This window comes from Fonsecaea monophora (genome assembly GCF_001642475.1).
Source record: "Fonsecaea monophora strain CBS 269.37 chromosome Unknown Scaff155, whole genome shotgun sequence".
NCBI lineage: Eukaryota > Fungi > Ascomycota > Eurotiomycetes > Chaetothyriales > Herpotrichiellaceae > Fonsecaea > Fonsecaea monophora.
In genome coordinates, this window is record NW_019174086.1 from 33,857 (window position 1) to 54,597 (window position 20,741).

General features: G+C 51.0%; 7 protein-coding genes across 7 annotated transcripts; 4 read left to right on the top strand and 3 right to left on the bottom strand.

The window, feature by feature from the left end:
- Positions 1-1,199: 1,199 nt before the first annotated feature.
- On the top strand, positions 1,200-3,387 carry AYO21_11358 (hypothetical protein; the record flags this gene model as incomplete). The annotated part of the gene is made up of 6 exons (XM_022661253.1): positions 1,200-1,473; positions 1,529-1,682; positions 1,764-2,112; positions 2,179-2,588; positions 2,645-2,674; positions 2,751-3,387. The coding sequence occupies 6 exons, from the start codon at positions 1,200-1,202 to the stop codon at positions 3,385-3,387; spliced, it is 1,854 nt and encodes a 617-aa protein (XP_022506444.1).
- Positions 3,388-4,412: 1,025 nt separating this feature from the next.
- Positions 4,413-5,568, bottom strand: AYO21_11359 (cyclin-dependent kinase 1; the record flags this gene model as incomplete). The annotated part of the gene is made up of 4 exons (XM_022661254.1): positions 4,413-4,686; positions 4,744-4,907; positions 4,959-5,482; positions 5,532-5,568. 4 exons carry the CDS (start codon positions 5,566-5,568, stop codon positions 4,413-4,415), a joined length of 999 nt encoding a protein of 332 aa, XP_022506445.1.
- Positions 5,569-6,187: 619 nt separating this feature from the next.
- On the top strand, positions 6,188-7,432 carry AYO21_11360 (hypothetical protein; the record flags this gene model as incomplete). The annotated part of the gene is made up of 1 exon (XM_022661255.1): positions 6,188-7,432. The coding sequence occupies one exon, from the start codon at positions 6,188-6,190 to the stop codon at positions 7,430-7,432; it is 1,245 nt and encodes a 414-aa protein (XP_022506446.1).
- Positions 7,433-10,262: 2,830 nt separating this feature from the next.
- Positions 10,263-12,218, top strand: AYO21_11361 (hypothetical protein; the record flags this gene model as incomplete). Its single annotated transcript, XM_022661256.1, has 3 exons — positions 10,263-10,928; positions 11,022-12,011; positions 12,063-12,218. The coding sequence occupies 3 exons, from the start codon at positions 10,263-10,265 to the stop codon at positions 12,216-12,218; spliced, it is 1,812 nt and encodes a 603-aa protein (XP_022506447.1).
- Positions 12,219-13,703: 1,485 nt separating this feature from the next.
- AYO21_11362 (hypothetical protein) lies at positions 13,704-15,425 on the bottom strand (the record flags this gene model as incomplete). The annotated part of the gene is made up of 1 exon (XM_022661257.1): positions 13,704-15,425. One exon carries the CDS (start codon positions 15,423-15,425, stop codon positions 13,704-13,706), a length of 1,722 nt encoding a protein of 573 aa, XP_022506448.1.
- Positions 15,426-17,482: 2,057 nt separating this feature from the next.
- Positions 17,483-19,646, top strand: AYO21_11363 (hypothetical protein; the record flags this gene model as incomplete). Its single annotated transcript, XM_022661258.1, has 2 exons — positions 17,483-18,626; positions 18,796-19,646. The coding sequence occupies 2 exons, from the start codon at positions 17,483-17,485 to the stop codon at positions 19,644-19,646; spliced, it is 1,995 nt and encodes a 664-aa protein (XP_022506449.1).
- Positions 19,647-19,848: 202 nt separating this feature from the next.
- Positions 19,849-20,406, bottom strand: AYO21_11364 (hypothetical protein; the record flags this gene model as incomplete). The annotated part of the gene is made up of 1 exon (XM_022661259.1): positions 19,849-20,406. One exon carries the CDS (start codon positions 20,404-20,406, stop codon positions 19,849-19,851), a length of 558 nt encoding a protein of 185 aa, XP_022506450.1.
- Between the last annotated feature and the right edge of the window lie 335 nt (positions 20,407-20,741).

A 20,741-nucleotide genomic window follows, 5' to 3' on the forward strand; every position in this document is an offset into this window, starting at 1 on the left:
ATCAAGAGTTGTACAGGGGCGAGTTCGGCAGCGACCGAGGTACAGAGATGAGTTGCTCTAGACCAGCTTCCCCGAAGGCCAGAACTTTAAGAACAGCCAATGTGGAAGATCTGTTCCTACCAGTAAGTCCAAGACTACCTTATCTCGGTCCACTTTGTCCTTTTGGTTCTTTGCCGCCGTTCGTAACCGTGGGGAAGCGGATGTACATGGTCCTGTTCAAGGAATAAGTCCATCAAGCTCACCGGGAATTAGGTAGTATTTCTTTCCCTTACGGCTTCTCAATCGGTGGTTTGCACGGACCTAGTCAAGCCAATACGACTCCTCAATCAGCCAACGTTACACTTGGGTGACTTGCTCTCTAATTAACCAGCCGAGCCAAGACCCCGGAATGGGCCGATCTGCGCCTTGGCAGCGGAAGATCTGGAGTCAAAGGAAGCAATAGAAGCCATCGAAGCCATAGAAGCTGCTTTTTTCTCTAGCCACCCAGCACCCCCCCAGCATCCCAGCCAAGTGGCGAAACCATTGGTGCTGTTGTCGCTGATATCGCCTCTCCTTTTTCTTTTGACGCCATCGGCCTGTCCGCACTACCACCACCTTCCCCTGTCAACGCCTCTCTCATCGAGATGGATGTGCAAAGAAGGTCTGGGCCAAGCTATTTCAGCACCATGCCCGCTCGGTATGACACCATATTCCGTCCGGCAAACAAGCGATCTTGTGGTGGTACTCGGTAGGTCTTACAGCCACTATCAGGATCATCCTATGATAAGGTGGAACGACAGGAAAAACAACTGTTTAAGGGCCTTCAAGCTCAGGCATGGGCACCTTGGTCCGCAAGCTTGGCCCTTGCACCAATCGTTGTCAACTTGTCAAATAAGCCCGCGTGACAATGACAATCCTCCCACTGATCCTTCCAGCTTGACTCGGCTGCGCTCAAGAAAATTGATCCATGTCGCCAAGGCCTTGGGATGCATCACTATTGTGCCACGCTGGGCCTCATTGATAACAATCAACGACACCTTCCTCATTTGGCCGCTTGCTCCGGACCTATGCTCTACTGATGTGCAAGTGAGTGCTTTCGATGGCGAAATGGGATCATGGGATCGAGATATATATCGGTGCAGTGACGACCCTATGCTTCACTGCAACCCCTGCGCAGAGAATACTCTTGCTCCCATCAATATCAATAACTACTTGCCAGTATGAGCGCAATCGCATCCAACGAGGCCCCCATCATTGCCCAGGCTCAGGTAGATGGGGCTGCCCTGGCCGGCACAGCGACGGAGAAGCGCCTAGGTCGTGGTTCCATCGACGTGACCTCTTTTCAGGACACTCACTCTTCAGATGACGACGAAGTGACAGAGGCCGACCTTCACACTCTTCGGCGAGTCTCAGGGAAGATCCCTTGGCCCGCGTTCACTGTCGCCTTTGTCGAGTTGTGCGAGCGATTCTCCTACTATGGCACGACTGTCGTCTGTAAGTCGCCATCACTGGCTCCTCGACCATGAGAACGTCTCTGACTCAAATTCAGTCGTCAATTTTATTCAGCAACCTCTCCCTGAAGGGTCAACGACCGGCGCCGGTCATTCTGGCCAGTCTGGTGCGCTGGGAATGGGCCAGCGAGCCTCGACGGGCCTCGTAACCTTTAACCAATTTTGGGCATATGTGATGCCGTTGCTGGGCGCGTGAGTACCCTTTGGGATGAAATACCATTGATTGCTACAAAATTGCGTTCTTGTCGTGCGGTGTTGACAAACGACGTGCAGATACATCGCCGATGCTCACTGGGGTCGCTACAAAACCATCCATGGCGCCATTGTCTGCGCAATTATAGGCCACGTCATCTTGACAGCTTCGGCAGCTCCCAGCGTCATTTCCCATGGCAGCTCTGCGCTTGCCGCTTTCACCATTGGTCTCATCATTCTGGGTGTTGGAACTGGTGGCTTCAAGTCCAACATCGCTCCACTGTTGGCCGAACAACAAACCGAGACCAAGAAGAGGATCAAAGTGCTCGCCTCCGGAGAACGTGTCATTGTCGATCCCACCGTGACGACGTCTCGAATATTCCTATACTTCTATCTCTGCATCAACATTGGTTCACTGGTCGGACAAATCGTAAGTCCTTAGAAACGTTCAGTTGTGTTTCCAGTCAGGTCTATCCGATGCTAACGACCACTCAAGGGCATGGTTTACTGCGAGAAATATGTCGGTTTCTGGCTCGCCTACATGCTCCCCACATGTTTGTTCTTGTTTGCTCCCGTCGTGCTCATGGTCTGCCGCAAACGATACGTCTTGACTCCCCCCACCGGCTCGGTGGTGGCAAAGTTCTGGCACCTGTGGATCTATGCATCCAAGGGTCGATGGAGCATCAACCCCGTCACCGCGTACAAGAACCTGTCGGCTCCGGATTTCTGGGAGCGCGTCAAGCCTTCAAACATCCCCGCCGCTGAACGACCCGCATGGATGACGTTCGACGACGCCTGGGTTGAAGAAATCCGCCGTGGTCTCAAGGCGTGTGCCGTCTTTTTGTACCTGCCTCTTTACTGGCTTGCGTATGGCCAGATGACAGGCAATCTCACCTCTCAAGCTGCGTAAGTGCCACTCCTGTAAAGTACAGCGATTGACTTTGGACTTACACACATTCTAGTGTTATGGAACTCAATGGCGTCCCCAACGAGTAAGTCTCTCCCTAAGGACCTGCAGAGGCCTCTGCTATTTATGTATACCGTTCACTCGGGCTAACCATTTACCAGCATCATCCAAAATCTCAACCCCATCTCCATCATCATCTTCATCCCTTTGATGGATTTCATCGTCTACCCGGCCCTCCGCAAAGCACGCATCAACTTCACCCCGATCAAGCGTATCGCGTTCGGCTTCGCGCTCGCCAGTCTTGCCATGGTTTCCGCCTGCGTCATCCAAGTGTACATCTACCGCATGTCGCCGTGCGGACACCACGCCTCCGACCCAGACTGCTCCGGCCCGGCGCCCATCAACGTGTGGGTGCAGACGGTGCCGTACGTGCTGATCGGCTTCTCCGAGATCATGGCCAGCATCACATCGCTCGAGTACGCCTTCACCAAGGCGCCGTACAACATGCGCAGCTTCGTCATGGCCATCAACCTCCTGATGAACGCCTTCTCCAGCGCCATCGCCCAAGGCCTCGTCGCCCTGTCTGCCGACCCACTCCTCGTGTGGAACTACGGCGTCGTCGCCGTCCTGGCCGGCATCGGCGGCATCCTGTTCTGGCTCAACTTCAAGAAACTCGATAGCGAAGAAGACAAGCTCAACATGTTGCAGGCCAGCTCGTACGTCGGCAAGAGGAAGAGCATCGCCAGCGTGAGTGGGCCGTCCACGCAGGACACGTTGGAAGAGAAGGACCACGCTTGAGTGAGTGAGAGAGAGAGATATATATACCCATGAACTAGGCTCGTGAGGGAGGGGCACTGGTGTGTGGCGTGTGGCATGTAAAGTGTGGCGCGTTGGATACGTCTCAGAGCAGAGAACGGATACCAGATACCAGATACCAGATACTCAGATACCCAGATACCCAGCCCCGAAAAATATCAAAAAAGATATATATATAAGCAAGACATTGGAAGGGATATGTCGACGACGACGACGACGACGATGACTACGACGACGGACGATGTTTGCTCATGTTGCTGATGAGAGAATATAAGTTATATTTATTCATCTAATTTCATTTCATTTCATTTGATCTGATGCATTTGTATCATGCGTATTGCAACCTCACTCGCGCTTGATTGGGGCCTCTCTTCTCGACCTTTTTTTTTCCCTCAGCCCCCCGGTGTATACTTTCAATATACCCTGTACGTACCGTAACGTGTACATCGTTGTCTAGGTGTTATGTATGTGCTACGTATGTACACTGCATGTACGGTGTACGGCCGCTTTCAGAGCAGAACCCTGCTAAGGCTATAGGTGGCGACAATTCAGTGACTACTAGCCTACAAGACAATGGCATACAAGGAGATGGGGAGAGAGAGAGGGAGTGAGGAAGAAAAGGCAATGTAATACTCAAACCCGTCACGCTCGTTGTTTCTAGCCCAAGACATGCATAAATTCATTACACCCAACCCCGATGCCCATATCCATAAAACAGCTTGCTAGCCCAGCCCAGCCCAGCCCAGCCCATCCCATCCCAGCATGGCCCAGCACAGCACGGTACAGCACAGCACAGCATGCCCACCCATCCAGCCTGGCGCCTTATCTCACTCCATTCCCGCGCCGCTGGCTCCTAATGCACAACTCGGTAACAAATATCATAGTCCGCTGGTAAACAGGCACTTTTTGACCAGTAAACTGACGTGGACGGTCCCCTCCTTGAACTCATTCAGCATTCCACATTCCACATTCCTCAGATGCGTCGTCCACTCTTCAAAGTCATGGTATCAATGATATCCATTCGTTCTGGTCACGCCGGGCCCGCGCTGGGAGTAGGCAGCCGAGCCGGCCGCAAAGTATGGATGATTACATGCCGCCTTGGCCGAAATACGATGTGCAGGGTCGTACTCGAGCATCGCATCTAGCAATTCAAGACCGGCAGGCTCCAGGTTAGGGACGAATTTAGAGGTCGGTTCTCGGCGCCACTTGGGAAAGGAAGTTTTGAAGTCGGGGAAAGATGTGACACCGGGCCAAGTGGTTTCGTCCGGGGTGCCGAGCAGTCTATTTTGTGTTAGCAGAAACACGATGTCGAGGAGCGTTGTGCGGAGGGAAGCTCACTTGAAGATTTTGAAGATTTCATCGATTTCAGAGTCGCCGGGGAATAGAGGCTTGCGGGTACACATTTCAGCGAAGATAGCGCCGACAGACCACATATCTACACCAGTGGAGTATTGTCGTCCACCGAGAAGAATCTCTGGGGCGCGATACCATAGTGTCACAACCTGGGAATTTAGTCAGTCGCCGCAGTAGACAGGTGGTACGAATTGACCGACTTCATGAGTGTATGTTCTCAGGGGCACACCAAAGGCTCTTGCAAGACCGAAATCAGCCAGCTTGAGATTGCCCTCGCGGTCGATCAAAAGGTTTTGAGGTTTAAGGTCTCGGTGCAAGACACGATGGCTGTGACAGTATCGGACGCCTTCAACCAGTTGTGCCATGAACTTCTTGACCATATCCTTGCCCAACCCGAGTCTCTGCATGTCCAAGTTGGAGCCTTCTGGCAAGGCCTTGCCTCGTCCACCCTCTGATACTGGCAATGCCTCCATGTACTTTTTCAAATCCAGGTCAAGGAACTCGCAGACTAGGTAGAGCTTGTGGCCGTCGGCGTGAACGATATTCAGTAAACGCACAATGTTGGGGTCGTTCATTTCTTTCAACAGAGAAATTTCGCGGATGGCAGTGCTGGGGACACCTTCGTCTTCAGCCTCCAGACGGATCTTCTTGAGGGCAACGATTCTGCCGCCATTGGAGAGGTCTCGAGCCTTGTACACAACGCCATATGTGCCTGGTAGCCAAACTGTCAGCCAGGTATAGTAATTGGTGCCTCTGGTAGAATCTGCTCTCACCTTCGCCGACCTTTTCAATCTTCTGATAGTTCTCCATCTTGTCTCAATCTTGTCTCAGCCGCCGCTATTGCTTCATCTACCTGCTGCCAGGAGAGCAGAAGCTCGGCAATCGGAAGGTGGCAATAAAATGGCGTTAAGGGGTCGCCCTCAGACTGCGAGATGGGTGTCTGGCGGTAAGACGACAGCGATTCAGCGGGGATGCGAAGGACCTAGAGGTTGGTATGCCAAAATGGGGGCAGCTGATAGTATGCACGATCCTCGACCTGAAGCTACAATGGAATTTTCTCACAGATTGATCTAAGGTAGTGCTGCATGGCAGTACGATGCGCAATGTTTGTTTAGGCCCAGAGACGCGTCTGATTGGCTGGGGAGAAATCGTGCCTGCCAAGAAACTTCCGCGCCCGCAGTTCGGTTCAATTGCGGGCATGTCTGAAAATTGCCCGCTCACGCCGCCCCCCACCTATTGACTCATTGTCGCAGTCACCACTCTGCAAAGGCCGCCGACTTTGAACTCGAGACACATTTTCGACGCTTGTTCTTAGTTACCACCGCTACCGCACATCTACTCTTGAGGGCAGTGTTCCACGGGCACTGTAGTATCCTCCTGCGCTAGTCCCTCTCCAGCGTACTGCCGTCCTAATCTCACCCTGCCCACCATGGCGAGCAAAGAGTTGTCGCCGCAAGAAAAGCTCGCCTTGATCAAAGACCAATTGCAGGAGGTGCTACATGAAGATATCCTCGAAAATGTCATTCTGAAAGAGCAGAGACCGTTGATAATCTACTGGGGCACAGCCACGACTGGAAGACCACACTGCGGCTACTTTGTGCCAATGATGAAAATTGCACATTTCCTTCGAGCAGGCTGCCGGGTCAAGATTCTCCTTGCGGACATTCACGGGTTTCTCGACAACTTGAAAGCGCCAATTGAACTGGTCAAATTCCGGGCGGAATACTACAAATACATTATTCAATCCCTCCTCAAGGCTGTGGGCGTGAGCTTGGAGAAACTGGAGTTCGTTCTCGGGTCATCCTACCAATTAAGTGCAGATTATACTATGGATGTCTTTCGACTGAGTTCCGTGGTCACCGAACACGATGCTAAGAAGGCCGGTGCTGAGGTGGTCAAACAGGTTGAGAACGCCACGTTATCTGGACTGATCTATCCCTTGATGCAAGCACTGGATGAGCAGCATTTAGGTGTCGATGCACAATTTGGTGGAGTTGATCAACGGAAAATCTTTGCTCTGGCACAAGAAGCTCTTCCTAAGATTGGGTACAAAGAACGTGCACACTTGATGAACCCCATGGTACCCGGTTTGGCTGGAGGCAAGATGTCTGCATCAGACCCTGACTCAAAAATTGACATTCTCGACACAGCAGAGGTTGTCAAAAAGAAGCTTCGCAAAGCCTATGCAGCTGCAGGAGAAGTTGAAGGAAACGGCATAATATCCTTTGTCGAGTATGTGTTGCTGCCCATTAGCTCTCTGCGGGATCCAGAGGGCAAAGGCACGTTCGTGTGCGAGAGGAGGGAAGGGGAAGGAGAGCCGTTGGTTTATCATGATATTGAGGCCTTGAAGGACGACTATCGAGCCGACAAGCTCACTCCACAGCTACTCAAGGCTGGCGCTACTGCGGCTCTTGTAGAGTTACTCGCTCCCATCCAAGCCGAATTCCAGGCGTCCACAGAATGGCAAGAAATTGAAAAGAAAGCCTATCCCCCTCCTGAGCCTGTGAAAAAGAAGAAGCAACCCAAGGACAAGGGCACGAGATACCCTGGTGCCGCAAATATCAGCGCCAAACCAGATGGATCAATCGAAGGCAAGGGGAAGGAAGAGGTGGAGGTGGGAAAGACTGCAGAGCAAGCCATATCGAACCTGGATATCAACGGCCAACCTTCATGAGCAATGGAACAGATGTCATCCATTCACAGAAACTCTTTCGACTTCCTGTTGCCGTCCTCAGTCATGTTTGACCTCCCGGACATGATTCAATGGGTACCCAGTCATGGAAGACGAGGAAGACGAGGTTCCGAGAGACACAGAAAGAGAAAGAGAGAGCGATGGGCCCGACTGATGGACGTCCTGGCGCCAATGTGGCAGGTTACGTCGCTGCAGGAGATGTTTCACTGTGACAAGCGAACGATCAGTTTCTGCAGACTTAGGTATGTAGAAGCGCCAACTGCGGGCTTGGTGGACTCTGGATCGCATGAACAACCGAAACGAGTAGAGATCTCGAATGTCGATAGAATGCCAGCTGTGCTGTGGCCGGAGTAATTGTGGATTGTGCTGAGGAGACGTTGTCTACGAATACTCGTACCTGGTCCCGCTGTGGTTCCTGCGGTCCTGCCTGCGCATCTTGCCCTGCGCTCGGCAAAATTCTCGGCGCTACTTTTCATCATCGTAGCCCAGCATCTTCCTTCTGCCAAACTCATCCCCTTTGTTCTTCCTCCAACACGACAAACGTCCTTCTCGGCGTCTCTGTTGTTGCGACTCAAATCCACCGAATCTCTCCTCTTCGCCTAGGTCGCTGAAACTGCCAGCACCCTTGCCTGGTAGGGCATTTCTTATGCGCCGAGATTACGGGCAATCCTGCTGCTAGCCTTGTTGCATCGCACGGCCGCAACAACTTTCCTGGCAGAGTAAGGGGGCACACTAACCGCCAAAATGGACTCCCCACCCGGCCAAGGAGGTTCCTCTTTGGTGTCCAAATGCAGGGTTTGTAACCTGGCTTGTGCATTTCCGCCTGACCGTGCAGGCCATTACCAACATGAGAGCGATTTAGGGCACAGAGTATCCATTTTCGAGGAAGACATCTTGGTGGCGCATGATGACGGCAGCTTGCATTGAACGAGACCACCCTGAAGTTTTCATGAGCGGGTCTACCTCGACAGCCTCAACGCCGAAGCCACCGATGCTGAAGTGCCCTCTGTCTTGGAGCGAAGGCTGACAGACTTATGCATTAAATCTTCTCTAAGCTTAAATGCAACTGGTGTGAACCATCAGCGGCACAAGAACGAGTCCAAGACGCTGACGCCTCAGGGAACCCGTTTTCCCTCCTCTGATGTTAGAGCCTTGGGCGAAGAAGAGGATGTTGTCATGGCCTCCCTCAAATGCCACCGGTTTCCCCTCCTCAATACGAGGGCCAAGCCACCCACGCAACTCTTGTCCCTAGCCCGACCTGATTCAGTCCTTTGCTGTGTCAGGCTCGGACCACACTGACAGAGTGACGAGGAGATCGTCACTTGATAGACGCAGTGTAAGCGAGAGGCAACATGGGATGTTCGGCAATCATGTACCTACAACATCCTTGACGCAAACCACTGGTACCTTCAGACTAAGTGGTGACGTTTTTCATTTTACCCAGTACAATGCCAAATCTCGATGCAACAAGAGACTTTTCTTCGAGCCTACTGCAGCTAGTCGAGGCTGAAGGTTCGTTCATGTCTCTGGGTGACCAGGGTTGACAGAAAGAGCCCTACTTTCTACCAGGATTACCATTTCGCTGGCGGTGTCTCAGCCTCGGAAGGGAATACAGACTCATGGCTGCCGAGTCATTTGGTTTACAGAGTGTGCATGTCACAATTATCCCATGCGGAAGTCGGCACATCTAGAGGAGTTCTCAATTGCAGATCCTCCAACGCACGTCAGGCGAATCTAAGTCGAAAGAAGGGTATGGTAAAGGTTTGTGGGTAGGCGGAAGCTCACCGAGGAATGTGGGAAAGAGGTGTGATCCCCCAGATCACCCAAAGCGCCCAGCATCTGCCCGCATCAAAATGCTTGGGGAAAAGACTCCCAGAGTCAGATTGGACCGGAAGCATGTTGGAAATCCAGACATTAAAATGCCCCAGCCATCGACATTGTGGAGACGATCTGGGGCTTGACATAAGTGGGCACTTTGGCAAGAAGTGCGGGGTTTGGCTCAACACCAGCAACTGGGACACGTCCGGGAGAGTCTAAACTGGCCATTTTTGGTAAGCATCTCAGGCCCACTGGAGGTGTGTGATCAGGGAGGGTCGCGGTAGCGCCCCCAGAAGGTGAACAAGGTAGGTGGGTGGCACATGGAATTGCGAGGCTGCTTGCAATCTCTCCACTCTTTTGCCGGCTATTTCTGCGATCTCCAGCACCTGGTCCACCGCTAATTCATGTCAGCCAACGACCGCTCGTCGCCTCGTTTTTCCTTTTGGTCTGCCTTTCTACCTGCGTTTAAGGGAAGGCTCTGGAGACCATCCAAGCCTCTTGGTACCATTTGCTCTTGGATCGATTGGTCTGTGAGCCGGCAACAGCTGACCCGTCTGACCTTGACAAGCTCGCTTAGCCTTGCTGAAGAAGCTCTTGGACAAGCCAATGGTGGATTCTCAACAACGTTGTTTGGGTAACTCGTACCTCGATCATGCGAGCACCCAACTGATTTGGGTTGCGCTGATTGGGAATTTCTCCGGATGTCCCCTTTACTATTGGCAAGCATCGATACGACTGAGAGCTATGGTTTACTGCTGTCCTAGCTGTCTAGAGAAATCAGTGCGTCATTGGGTTCACCAGAGGGAGGGAAGCTCGATCACCCAGGCACAGCAGTATATATCTGCCTGAGTGAACCCTTTCTCCATGGACTCGTCTCCCTCAACCACAGGCCAGGTACTTCGGTGACCAAACTATTCGATTGTTTGAACGGCAACCACCGAGGTTGCGTGCTTCACAAGCCTATTCCCTTGACTGAACCTTACCACCTCTCACGATGAGCTTCGCGCATGACGAAGAGAGTGGCGGCGGCCGTGCTGGTCGCCACATGAGTGTCTCCCACTATGCCAGCAATATGGGGGCACCAACCTACGACACAACCAGACGAAGGTCTTCTATTGTGCCGGCTGCCGCTGTAGCAGCACAACAAGAAGAGGCAGTTTTCAACCAGAAGGATGAAACACTCCGCAAGATGTCAGTGGCAGTGCCCAACTTGGCTGAGCTCTCTGCCGATGCCAAAGCTGCCGCAGAATTGGAACACAAGATGGGCTTTCGTGAGGGCTGCCGGTTGTATCCTAAAGCCATCATGTTCTCCTTCTGTCTTTCTCTCGCCGTCATCATGGAGGGATACGATACATACCTCCTCGGCAATTTCTTCGGGTTGACCACATTTTCTCGCAAGTATGGGTCGCCCGCCGGGATCGTCGATGGCGTCCAAACCTACCAGGTTTCGGCGACATGGCAGTCGGCACTCACAAATGGCACTGCTGCCGCTCAAATCATCGGACTGTTTCTCAACGGCATCATCTCCGAGCGCATCGGATACCGCTGGACCATGATCGGCGCACTGGCCTTTATTACTGCCACCATCTTCATCACCTTCTTCGCCGTCGATGTGCAGATGTTACTCGCCGGCTACATCTTGTCCGGTCTCCCATGGGGGGTGAGTTTGAATTCCCTGCTGATACTTCTAGTGTCATTCTCGCCATGGGGCCACCGTGCTTCGAGGCAACAATTGCTGACCTACTTCCCTCAGGTTTTCCAAACTCTCACTACCACGTATGCCGCGGAGGTGACACCAGTTCCGTTGAGGCCGTACTTGACTACCTACGTCAACCTCTGCTGGGTCATTGGACAGCTCATTGCTGCTGGAGTGCTTAAGGGCTTCGTAAACCAGTCCGATCAATGGGCTTATCGAGTGCCCTATGCGATCCAGTGGATATGGCCGTTGCCAATTGCCACGGCTGCGTTCTTTGCACCCGAGAGCCCATGGTGGTTAGTCCGCCATGGCAAATTGGACCAAGCTCGGGCCGCCCTGCTCAAATTGACGTCGAAAAAGAACACCGAGTTCAACGTGGAAGATACATTGGCCATGATGATCCACACCAACGAGCTGGAGATCCAGCAGACTGCGGGTACTAATTATTGGGATTGCTTCAAGGGCGTTGACCTGCGACGAACTGAAGTGACGTGCATCACGTGGCTGATTCAACAGACATCTGGATCTCCTATGATCGGATGGGGAACCTATTTCATGATCCAAGCCGGCCTGAGCGAAAGCAATGCATATTCTCTCGGCGTTGGTCAGAGTGCCATGGGGTTCCTGGGGACTGTCTTCTCCTGGTTCTTGATGCCGCACTTTGGTCGTCGCACTCTGTATCTCGCCGGTCAACTCGCCATGTTTGTCATATTGATGATTATTGGTGGTCTTGGAGTTCCAAGCCTGTCTACCTCGATCGGTTGGGCTTCGGGTGCCTTGATTCTCATCCTCACCTTCATCTACGATTTTACGGTTGGCCCAGTCTGCTATTCGCTGGTGGCTGAGCTTCCGTCCACTCGACTTCGGATCAAGACTGTCGTCCTGTCCCGAAACGTGTACAATATCATGGGTATTGTGGTCGGGACGCTTCAGCCTCGCATGATGAACCCGACAGCCTGGGGCTGGCGTGGAAAGACTTGTTTCTTTTGGGGCGGTCTTAACCTGCTGGGCTTGATCTGGACCTATTTCCGTCTACCAGAACCAAAGGTACGTTGCTAATCCTGTTTGCCAGCCAGACTACTCACATTTCCCTCCCAGGGTCTCACCTACGCCGAGCTCGATGTCTTGTTTGAGAATAAAGTCTCTGCCCGCAAATTCAGGCAAGTCAAGGTGGATCCGTATCGCTCGGACAACTTGGTTATTGTCCCCGACGAGTTTGGCGACTATGATGTGGCCGAGAAGAAGGGATTCTAGAGTGATTTGGGGGTGGAGGTGTTGGTCAACATGTGATTGTTGGGCTTATACTTCCCATTTCCTACGATGGCATGTTGTTGGTGGGATGTAATGCTGGCTTCGTGTCTAGGCAACTGTATATAGACACCAAGTTTAGCTGGATGAAGGGGTGTAAAGACGCAGAGTTTATCCAAATATACTTGCTGATTTTAGGTTATTTATTCTCTGTTATGTCAACCACCAGAGCCGTCACTTATCAATATATGTACCGAGTAGTGAGTGGGCTACGTGGCTATTCACACGTGCTACATGTGCCACACGTGCCACATATTATCACTCAGTCAGACAAATTTTCATTCAACTCAACCACCCACTTCTAATGTACCACTCGCGGCATCAACATGCACGAGTATTCGTCCCTATTGGCCACACAATGTCTTTTTAAAATGCACGGACAGTTTCTCGCTGGCCTGTTCGCGGGGGCCACAGACTCTGCCTGATGCGAGCTCCAGCCACTCACTGACAAGTTCGTGTCATGCGCCCAGCAACAAGTGAGGCTAACCAAGGCGTCAACTCAGGGCAAATAATTTCCACCATTTCGTGTCCATTGCCAGCCACTGCCTGCCGAAAAGACAAGGTGGACCACCTTTTGGTCAGGGTCGTGGCTCTTTTGATGCACCGCGTTGCACAAAAGTCCCGGGGCCTTTTTGGCAGCGTCTCAGCCGTAGACCGTCACCACCACCACTTCCACTGATACCCATGACTAGTTCATCCAATGATCTAGAGCCGAGATCCCCCCCTGTGCGACTGGGCTGGCCTTGAACACAAAGCTACAGCTGGGGTAGGACTAAACTCAGGTGCAAAATGTTGTCCTTTGGTATTTGCTGTTGCGGGACAACCTCTTATGTAGCCTAGTGAGGTCGCTACCAAAAAAGTGAGACTTTGAGATTCTTGGCGCTATATCTCGACTTCTCCCCCTCTTATTTTATGCTACGACTGGAAAACAAGAGCGATAATTTACAATCTAGAATGCTGTTGCTATAGCCCAATATACTATGGCGAAAACTGACCTGTGCAGAGTTTCCGTTTCCGGAACTGAGCAACTCGCCATTTGACCTGAGCGATGACCAAGTCACTCTGAGGGGTGGCTATACCATCCTGACATTGGCCTGGCCAGCCCGAGGAGTGCCCTCAACATCGTGAGCACGGCCCTGAGTCTGTGAGGGGTTCCCACAAGTACACCCCTCGGTTTCAATTTTCAGTGTTTCACATACTTGAAGGGCTATTTTCCGGGCTCCCTCTTGATCATTCTTGCTAGCAAAAGCCCTGCTTCTCAGCGCTGCTGCCTGGAGGTGATTTTCAAATCCCTTGCCGTGAGTCAGCCTCTAAGCCGATACAATCAAGGGCGAAAGTGTCGCTCCTGGAACGAGATGTCGAACACTACCTCATCGCTCGATGTTTTGAAATGGCATCATATGTAGAGCCATCCCCTGACATCAAAGGTCTTCAACATAAATACACCATTCGCTCCCTGGTCCGGGCTTTCTCCCAGAATTTCTTTTCTAGTTGGTATAATCCTACTCGGCGAGAAATCCCTGTGCGATCTGTGTCGATGAGAAATGTTACGACCCTTGGTGTTCGGTGTAGATCGTCCCCGAGTATTCCACCTCCAAATGGACCTTTGTTGCCTCTGGGGCAAACCTTTGTGGTTGCCATCGCAACAAATTCGACTTCTTCTGGCTGACTTTCGCGCCATTTTTGGCATAGGTCTATCGTTTCGAAGCCAATATCTGGGGATATTATGCGGTATTTCCTGAGATCTCCGCTATCATTGGAGATCTTAGCGTTTTTGTTAGCTATGCTATTGTCGTTGTCATCGTCGTTGTCATCGTCATCATCGTCGTCATCGTCGTCGTCATCGTCGTCGTCGTCATCGTCGTCATCGTCGTCATCGTCGTCATCGTCGTCATCGTCGTCATCGTCGTCATCGTCGTCATCGTCGTCCTCATCGTCCTCATCGTCGTCGTCATTATGGTCATGGTCTGCGCTATCGCTGTCAAATACCTCTCCACTACCCACATCCACAGGCTCGCGTGCGACCTGTACAAGCAGTGTCTCGCTCTTGAAAACCAGCATGTACTTTAACTTGTCTCTCCATCCCTCTCTGTTGCCCACCGGGAGAAGGAGCTTGGCTTGCGGATCTCCAATTGCGATGAACGAACAAGCGTCCCCACCGAAGCTAGTCAAACTGTTCACAAGGTCAAATCGGTAAAACTGTGTGATTGGAGCGAGCCATCCGATGTATAAAGGGTTCCAAAATTCGATAGAAGATTTGCCCTTGGTATCCCAACCGCTCCAGCTCCAGCTCGGAAAAGTTGTGCGACGGTATCGGAGATGAATTAGAGACATATCAAAAAGAATGCTCTCAAGGAAAAAGTCCAACATAAATCCATAGAAGAATGTGCAGCCAGTGGCTAGTTTGAGCTTCGACATGATACCCTCAAAGGCCCTCAAGGAATCTGATTCAAGCGTCGTGGCTCGATGCAGGTACTCAGATAACAGCCAGAGATATTGCTCGTGGACTCTGCTGGACGGCCGTCTCGCATCGTCCAATTCACCATGTACGTCACCACCACTGGCAGTTGACGAACCAGTTGACGAACTATCGGTGACATCCTTCAGACGCCGCTTAAAGGGTGATTCAAGGTTAGGAATTGAGACATATCCATGAAGACGGGGGTGCTCTCCGATTATGCTCTCGCGATAAGCCCGGTTATCATCGCACAGGTATATGACCTCTTTGGGAGTGAACACGAGTAGTCGTTTTGATAGAACCGCCTCCTGGTACGTCCATGCTCTAGTATTCCATATCGTATTGCGGATGCGATCTTCGATAGGACCTCTATAGAGTGCCAATCGCACTCCGTCGACTAGCTCTTCAACGTCGGAATTTGGACGCTCGCGGATGCCTTGAAGTCCAGCCCATGAATCTTCTCCAGCTGCAGCGACAATGGTCAAGTGAGCGGATGCATAGATCGTACCCATGGCGTCAAATGGGTCGGGCACTCCATGGTCGGGTTTGATAGCATCCTGGTCAAGACAGATGGCGTCCACCCAGAGAAAGGGGATGGAAAGTTGGTGACATAGCGTCATGGCATCTTTGATCGTGTACGGTATGTCGTCCCAGTCATCTGATAAGCCCCCGTCTGATTTGAGTCGGCTCGACATGTTTTGGTCTCTGGTATTTTTGATCTGTCGTACATCTTTCCCACCCCAACGATAACTTAGTGCAGCGAACCTCGGTAAGTCGCCAGTCTCGTCGGAAAGCGAGACCACTTTCCTCCTCTCCACATCAATCAGTAATATTGATGGCTGAAGCGACAATGGTAATGGGGCGGGAAGACATTGCTTGCCGTGGGTAGTACAGAAGTCAATCCAGGTTCTGATGAGTTCTATAGGAACCTTTGTCTTCACTGGTCGACCTTTCAAGAAATTGAGAGCCTCTAGGCACGGGGACAGCTGATTGAGATAGTGTCTATCTTCATTGGTCGACATTCTCATCAATGATCTGATGAATTGTAAGTCAGCTTTCCCAACCCTGGTGGACTTTTTCGGAGGTTCAATAGTGAGCCGAAAGAGATTGCCAGGCACGGGAGAACTGCTGTGCATTGAAATGTGAATTTGTGCGACAACAAGGGAACGATCGCAGACCACCTCTAAAAGCAGACTCTCAAGCGTCAGTTCTCCAACACCAGTGCTCGAGGGTTCTAGTGCCTTCGTGGTAACCGATATTTCGAACTTGTCTCTTGACTTGATGAAATTTTGAGGCCGCACATATCTGTAGATCAGTCTGGCGGACATCTGCTCTGTCTCGGTACGCCGACGAAAATCAAGGCCCTTATGCTCGATCGCACGAAAGACAAGGCGGCAAAGTGGGCATGTCTCCCTCCTCTCCAGCATATCAGCGAAAGATCGATCAGCTCTGGGGTAAACGGCCTTGTCAATATCGAGATGAACAAACAAACGCCTCAAATAAAACGTGGGATTGAGATCGGCGCAGTAATGGCAAAGTTGATCGTCTTGAGTCATCCTGATCCTTTTTGTCCTTACTTGGACGATGATTCTTTCTGCATGAGTTGTGATAATACTGTTCTCTGAACTGGCAGAACGTCAACAAAGGAGCGTAAGGCATAATATCAACATTCGGTAGCAACTGTTGCCTAACAAGTGTTGGGGCGAATCGTTGCTCAATGACTGCTGCCTAATGATTTCTGCTCTTTGAAGTTGACAGCGCACCATGGCATGTGCTTCGCCACAATCGCAACCCCTACAAGAATGATGCACATATCATTTTCCTCCACGTTTTACCCTTTGGCCAAATTACCCTTTGGCTAGCAAGCTTACACTTGTAGCATGACGCAACCGTAACTGCACAAACTGCTATTAAGATACAGCACGTTGATAACCTTGCATGTTGATACGCAGGAACACTTTTGTCCTCACAAATGAATGCAATCAACCATCAGTCGTATTGGATAAGTACGGTGTGGCAGTGTAGCAGTTGGGCAGCGAGGCAATGCAGAAGAACGCTGTGTGACAAAAGTTCTTTGCAGGTGCAACTCAGCTCGCATAGGCAACCGAGCAGTTTTGTCTAAAGTTGCCGAAGATGCCGTAAAAGTAGCTCGCAGAAGAGACGGATCTTGTCCAGAGAATGATAGAAAATTTATAAATATCACTTGAATCTCGAATAACCTACCTCTTGCTAAACTGGAAAGTCAACAACTCAACTTTCCCACCAGCGAATCGCCCTCACTTGTTTTTACCAATGCTATAACTGTCAATAATATCGATATATCTCTGCTCATAATCCAACAGGCTCCCCAGTTACAAGGCTGATTATGCCAGGTGCGTACCACTTAGACAAGTCCTTTTCAAGCGCCTAATTTTCTACAGACGCAATTCTGATGACACAAAATCATCCGGAAGCTGCTTCAAAATTTGACGAGGCAGTGACATCGTCACAGCGGCTAAGCCACAAATCGTCTCAACAATATTCAAAAAACCCGCTGCCGCTGCCGGACTGGTTCCTCGACAACAATACAATACTAGCGAACGAGTCGGTCAAGTCACTGCCAGTGACCAGATGTTGTTGCCTGAAGGAGAGAGGCCTCGAAAGCGAAACGCAAATCAATGGCAATAATAATGTCTCGGTCAAAGGGGCCGAGAGTGAATTGAATAAAAGAGATGAGTATTCAATGGGTGGAACGACACCGGCTGAATGTCTAATGGCTTTCGCAAATGACTATGAAATCAGCTGCGACCTGTACTCCGAGACCTACGACACAATCCTCTCAGGGTTCATTGATGCACACAGTATTGGGGACCCGTCAGGCACGTGGCTGAACACAACTGCATTCCTCCTTCACTCAGCTAAACAAGAATATTTGACCTTCTTGGACAATCTCGTGCTCCACCTCTCCCGAGAACTCGGGGCTGACCTTGTAACACTAGATGTACAAGATCTCGATGACCTGTGCCAACATTTCTGTCCAGAAGAGCATCCAGAGCCCGAAAAGCATACCGACTATCCACATCAATTCATAGAGTGGTATTTCAAGGATGATGAAGACAGGAATAGATCGTCGAAACCTTCCATGGAAGACATCGTCAATGCTATAATTAGTGCCGCCGAAATGAAAACCACTCGCGGTCATTCCCAGTCATCATCTAAAGCGCCTCGACTCATCGTACATCTAACGAACCTCGAGAAACTAGGGCAACGTCTCAGCCAATCCCCTTCTTTTTGGAGACACTTGCACGAAGTTATAGAGCAACGGCGGAGCGAAAACAAGGCAACCGTCGTGATAGCCACCAGAGTCCCTGCCGTACCGAGGCACACAATCAAAGAACTGGATTTCATGGATACTGTGCTGGATAGCCTCTACTTGAGGGGTGAAAGCACTATTCCTTTAGTTCCCAAGGCAACTGAAAAGGCGAGGGTCGCTTCCGAACGAGATAGGAACGCGCATGTTTGGACCAGCAAGTCGAGGGAATTACGTCGAGCTTTAAGGTGGACCCTTAGGCACAAGCTCGACAGCGACAAACTATTGCCACACGCCATGTGGGAGCTACCTGACTCAGAAGACATAAAAATTGACGCTCAAAAATGGTCAAATACGACTATCGGAAGACTTACGAGGCAGATTTGTGCCCGTATCAGCTCTTTGTCCGGGATCGAGATGGACTACGTTTTTGAGATTATCGCCCGACATGCCAGGAATCAAACAACGCTCACGAAATATGCCTCTGCTTGGCAAAATAATAAATTCGAGGACATCTCTACTGCAAATTTGGATCAGAGCGACGACGATAGGTGGAGCGAGGGAGGTGAGGGCTCCGGAGATGAGAGTGAGGAAAGCACAGAGGAGGGTAAGTCAGGGGTACCAGGGATATTGGATCGCATATCACCAAGTTGTAGTATGGTCGAAAGGGACCTCTTTCACTGCGTTGTCGACCCAGGTATGTCAGAACTTCAGGAATGTTACTGAGGTATACTAAAACAAATTATGATGATAAGAATATGCTGACTCTTTTTTAGAACATCTCACCACCGGTTCTGAGAGTCTCTGGATCGATCAAGAGCTCAAAGAGAGTCTACATCAGCTCCTATCGCTGCGCGGTAGTAGGAGGACTTATGGTCTCCTGGCGAAGGCGTCTATCTCTGGGGCAATAATTTACGGCCCACCCGGAACAGGAAAAACCCACTTTGCCAGAACCATAGCAAAAGAATCCGCATCCAATTTTATTGCGGTTACTCCAGCAGATCTGGAGAGTTCAGCTATTGGCGAGACCGAAAAACAAATACAGGCCGTCTTTGCTCTGGCTCGTAAGCTTGATCCATGTGTGATCTTCTTGGATGAAGGAGATTCACTTCTCCGCCGGCGACAATCGAATGATCGGCATTGGGTGCGCAGCCAAATGGCCCAATTCCTTACAGAGATCGATGGGCTGCAACAAAGAGGGGGGAACCCATTTCTCCTGGTTGCAACGAACCGACCCGGCGACCTAGATGATGCAATCTGCAGGCGGCTGCCTCACACTGTCCACGTCGGCCTTCCAGATGAAGAAGGCAGGAAGGCCATTCTGGATATATATCTTAAGGAGGAACAGGTTGCTGAAGACGTCGACGTTACTACCCTAGCGGCTATCCACACAAAGGGTTTTTCTGGTGCCGACCTGCGCTCGCTTTGCATCCAGGCTGCAATGATCGCCCAAGCCGAGGTGGATAAGAATCAAACGCCGTCGACTGAAGAGGAAGTATGCGAGGAGCCTAGGAAGATAATACTGACAGAAGGACACATTCACAAGGCCTTACAGAGAACAAGACCATCGGTTACACCAAAAATGCTGAAAGCGCTTCAAAAATTTAGGAATCGGCGGGGGGATTGAGGAAAAGCATACCTACTATTATGAGGCCCAGAACACTATTACACGAACCCCGCTTTCTTAACGGACAACGTTAGGTACGTTCTACTCAAGAAACTCTCCTGCCCTTTCTCAGACTTATATTTACTAGCATTTTGTATATCCCACTGGGATGGGAAGAAAAATGGTCACGTTGGATACGTCGTTGATGATTTGCGCCGAACTGTTACGTGCATGAATTTGGGCGTCTAGAAATCGCGAGGGTGGGCCAGTTAATGCACTGTGGTTGCAGCTGTCGTCGAAGCTCTGGGGTAGTTCGAGCGCTTGGCAGGGTATAAACCACGCCGTTGGTGCAGTTGACTGCCGGCGCATCTGAACGACTCTTTTGACTGTTGCCGGACCAGAAAGTGACAGCGGACGAACATGCATTTCCGCGAGCAATCACTATCCGGGTTTTGTTCTCAGAAGAATCGGCGTCATCGGGCTGGGGGAGTGCTTCGATATACTGGAACGCGTCGGCGTTGAATGAGTGATGGACGCCTACCAGGACATGGTAGGTCAAGAGCGCCTCGGAGACATTGGTGACTCCATTGAATGCAGAAGTTTTGGGTACTAGAAGCGTGATGTTGTCGCTGGCGAGCGTTTTTGATAAATTTGGATATTTGGCCAAGTATGAGGCGAAGGTAGAGGTGCCGTCATTGTCGTTCAGGTAGTCAATAATTGAGGAAGCGTTTCCTGCGGCGCATGTAAGGGCCGCAAAGAATAGAAGCAATATCAACGCCATGGTCGACACGGTCGCTGGAGTCTACTTGGCTGAGCATGTGGCAGGAGGAAAAGAGAAGAATGTGGGAGCAGTGGTAGGTTCACGAATAAACCCGCCTCTCATGAAACGAAGACACTTATTTAGGGCCGGTAACTCTGCTTGTACTCGAATCATCTGCGGTCCTTGAATCTAAATTGAGTACTGCGACGATGGTCTTGTGGACGGGACTACTTTGGCGGCAACATAGGGTGCTTGAGCAAGCGAAGTTGTGATCACTTACAGCAACGGGGGAGAGCTGGATCACTTTGCTGTCGTACATTCGCTTGCGCCACTATCTCCCCCTCATTCCAAGTGGG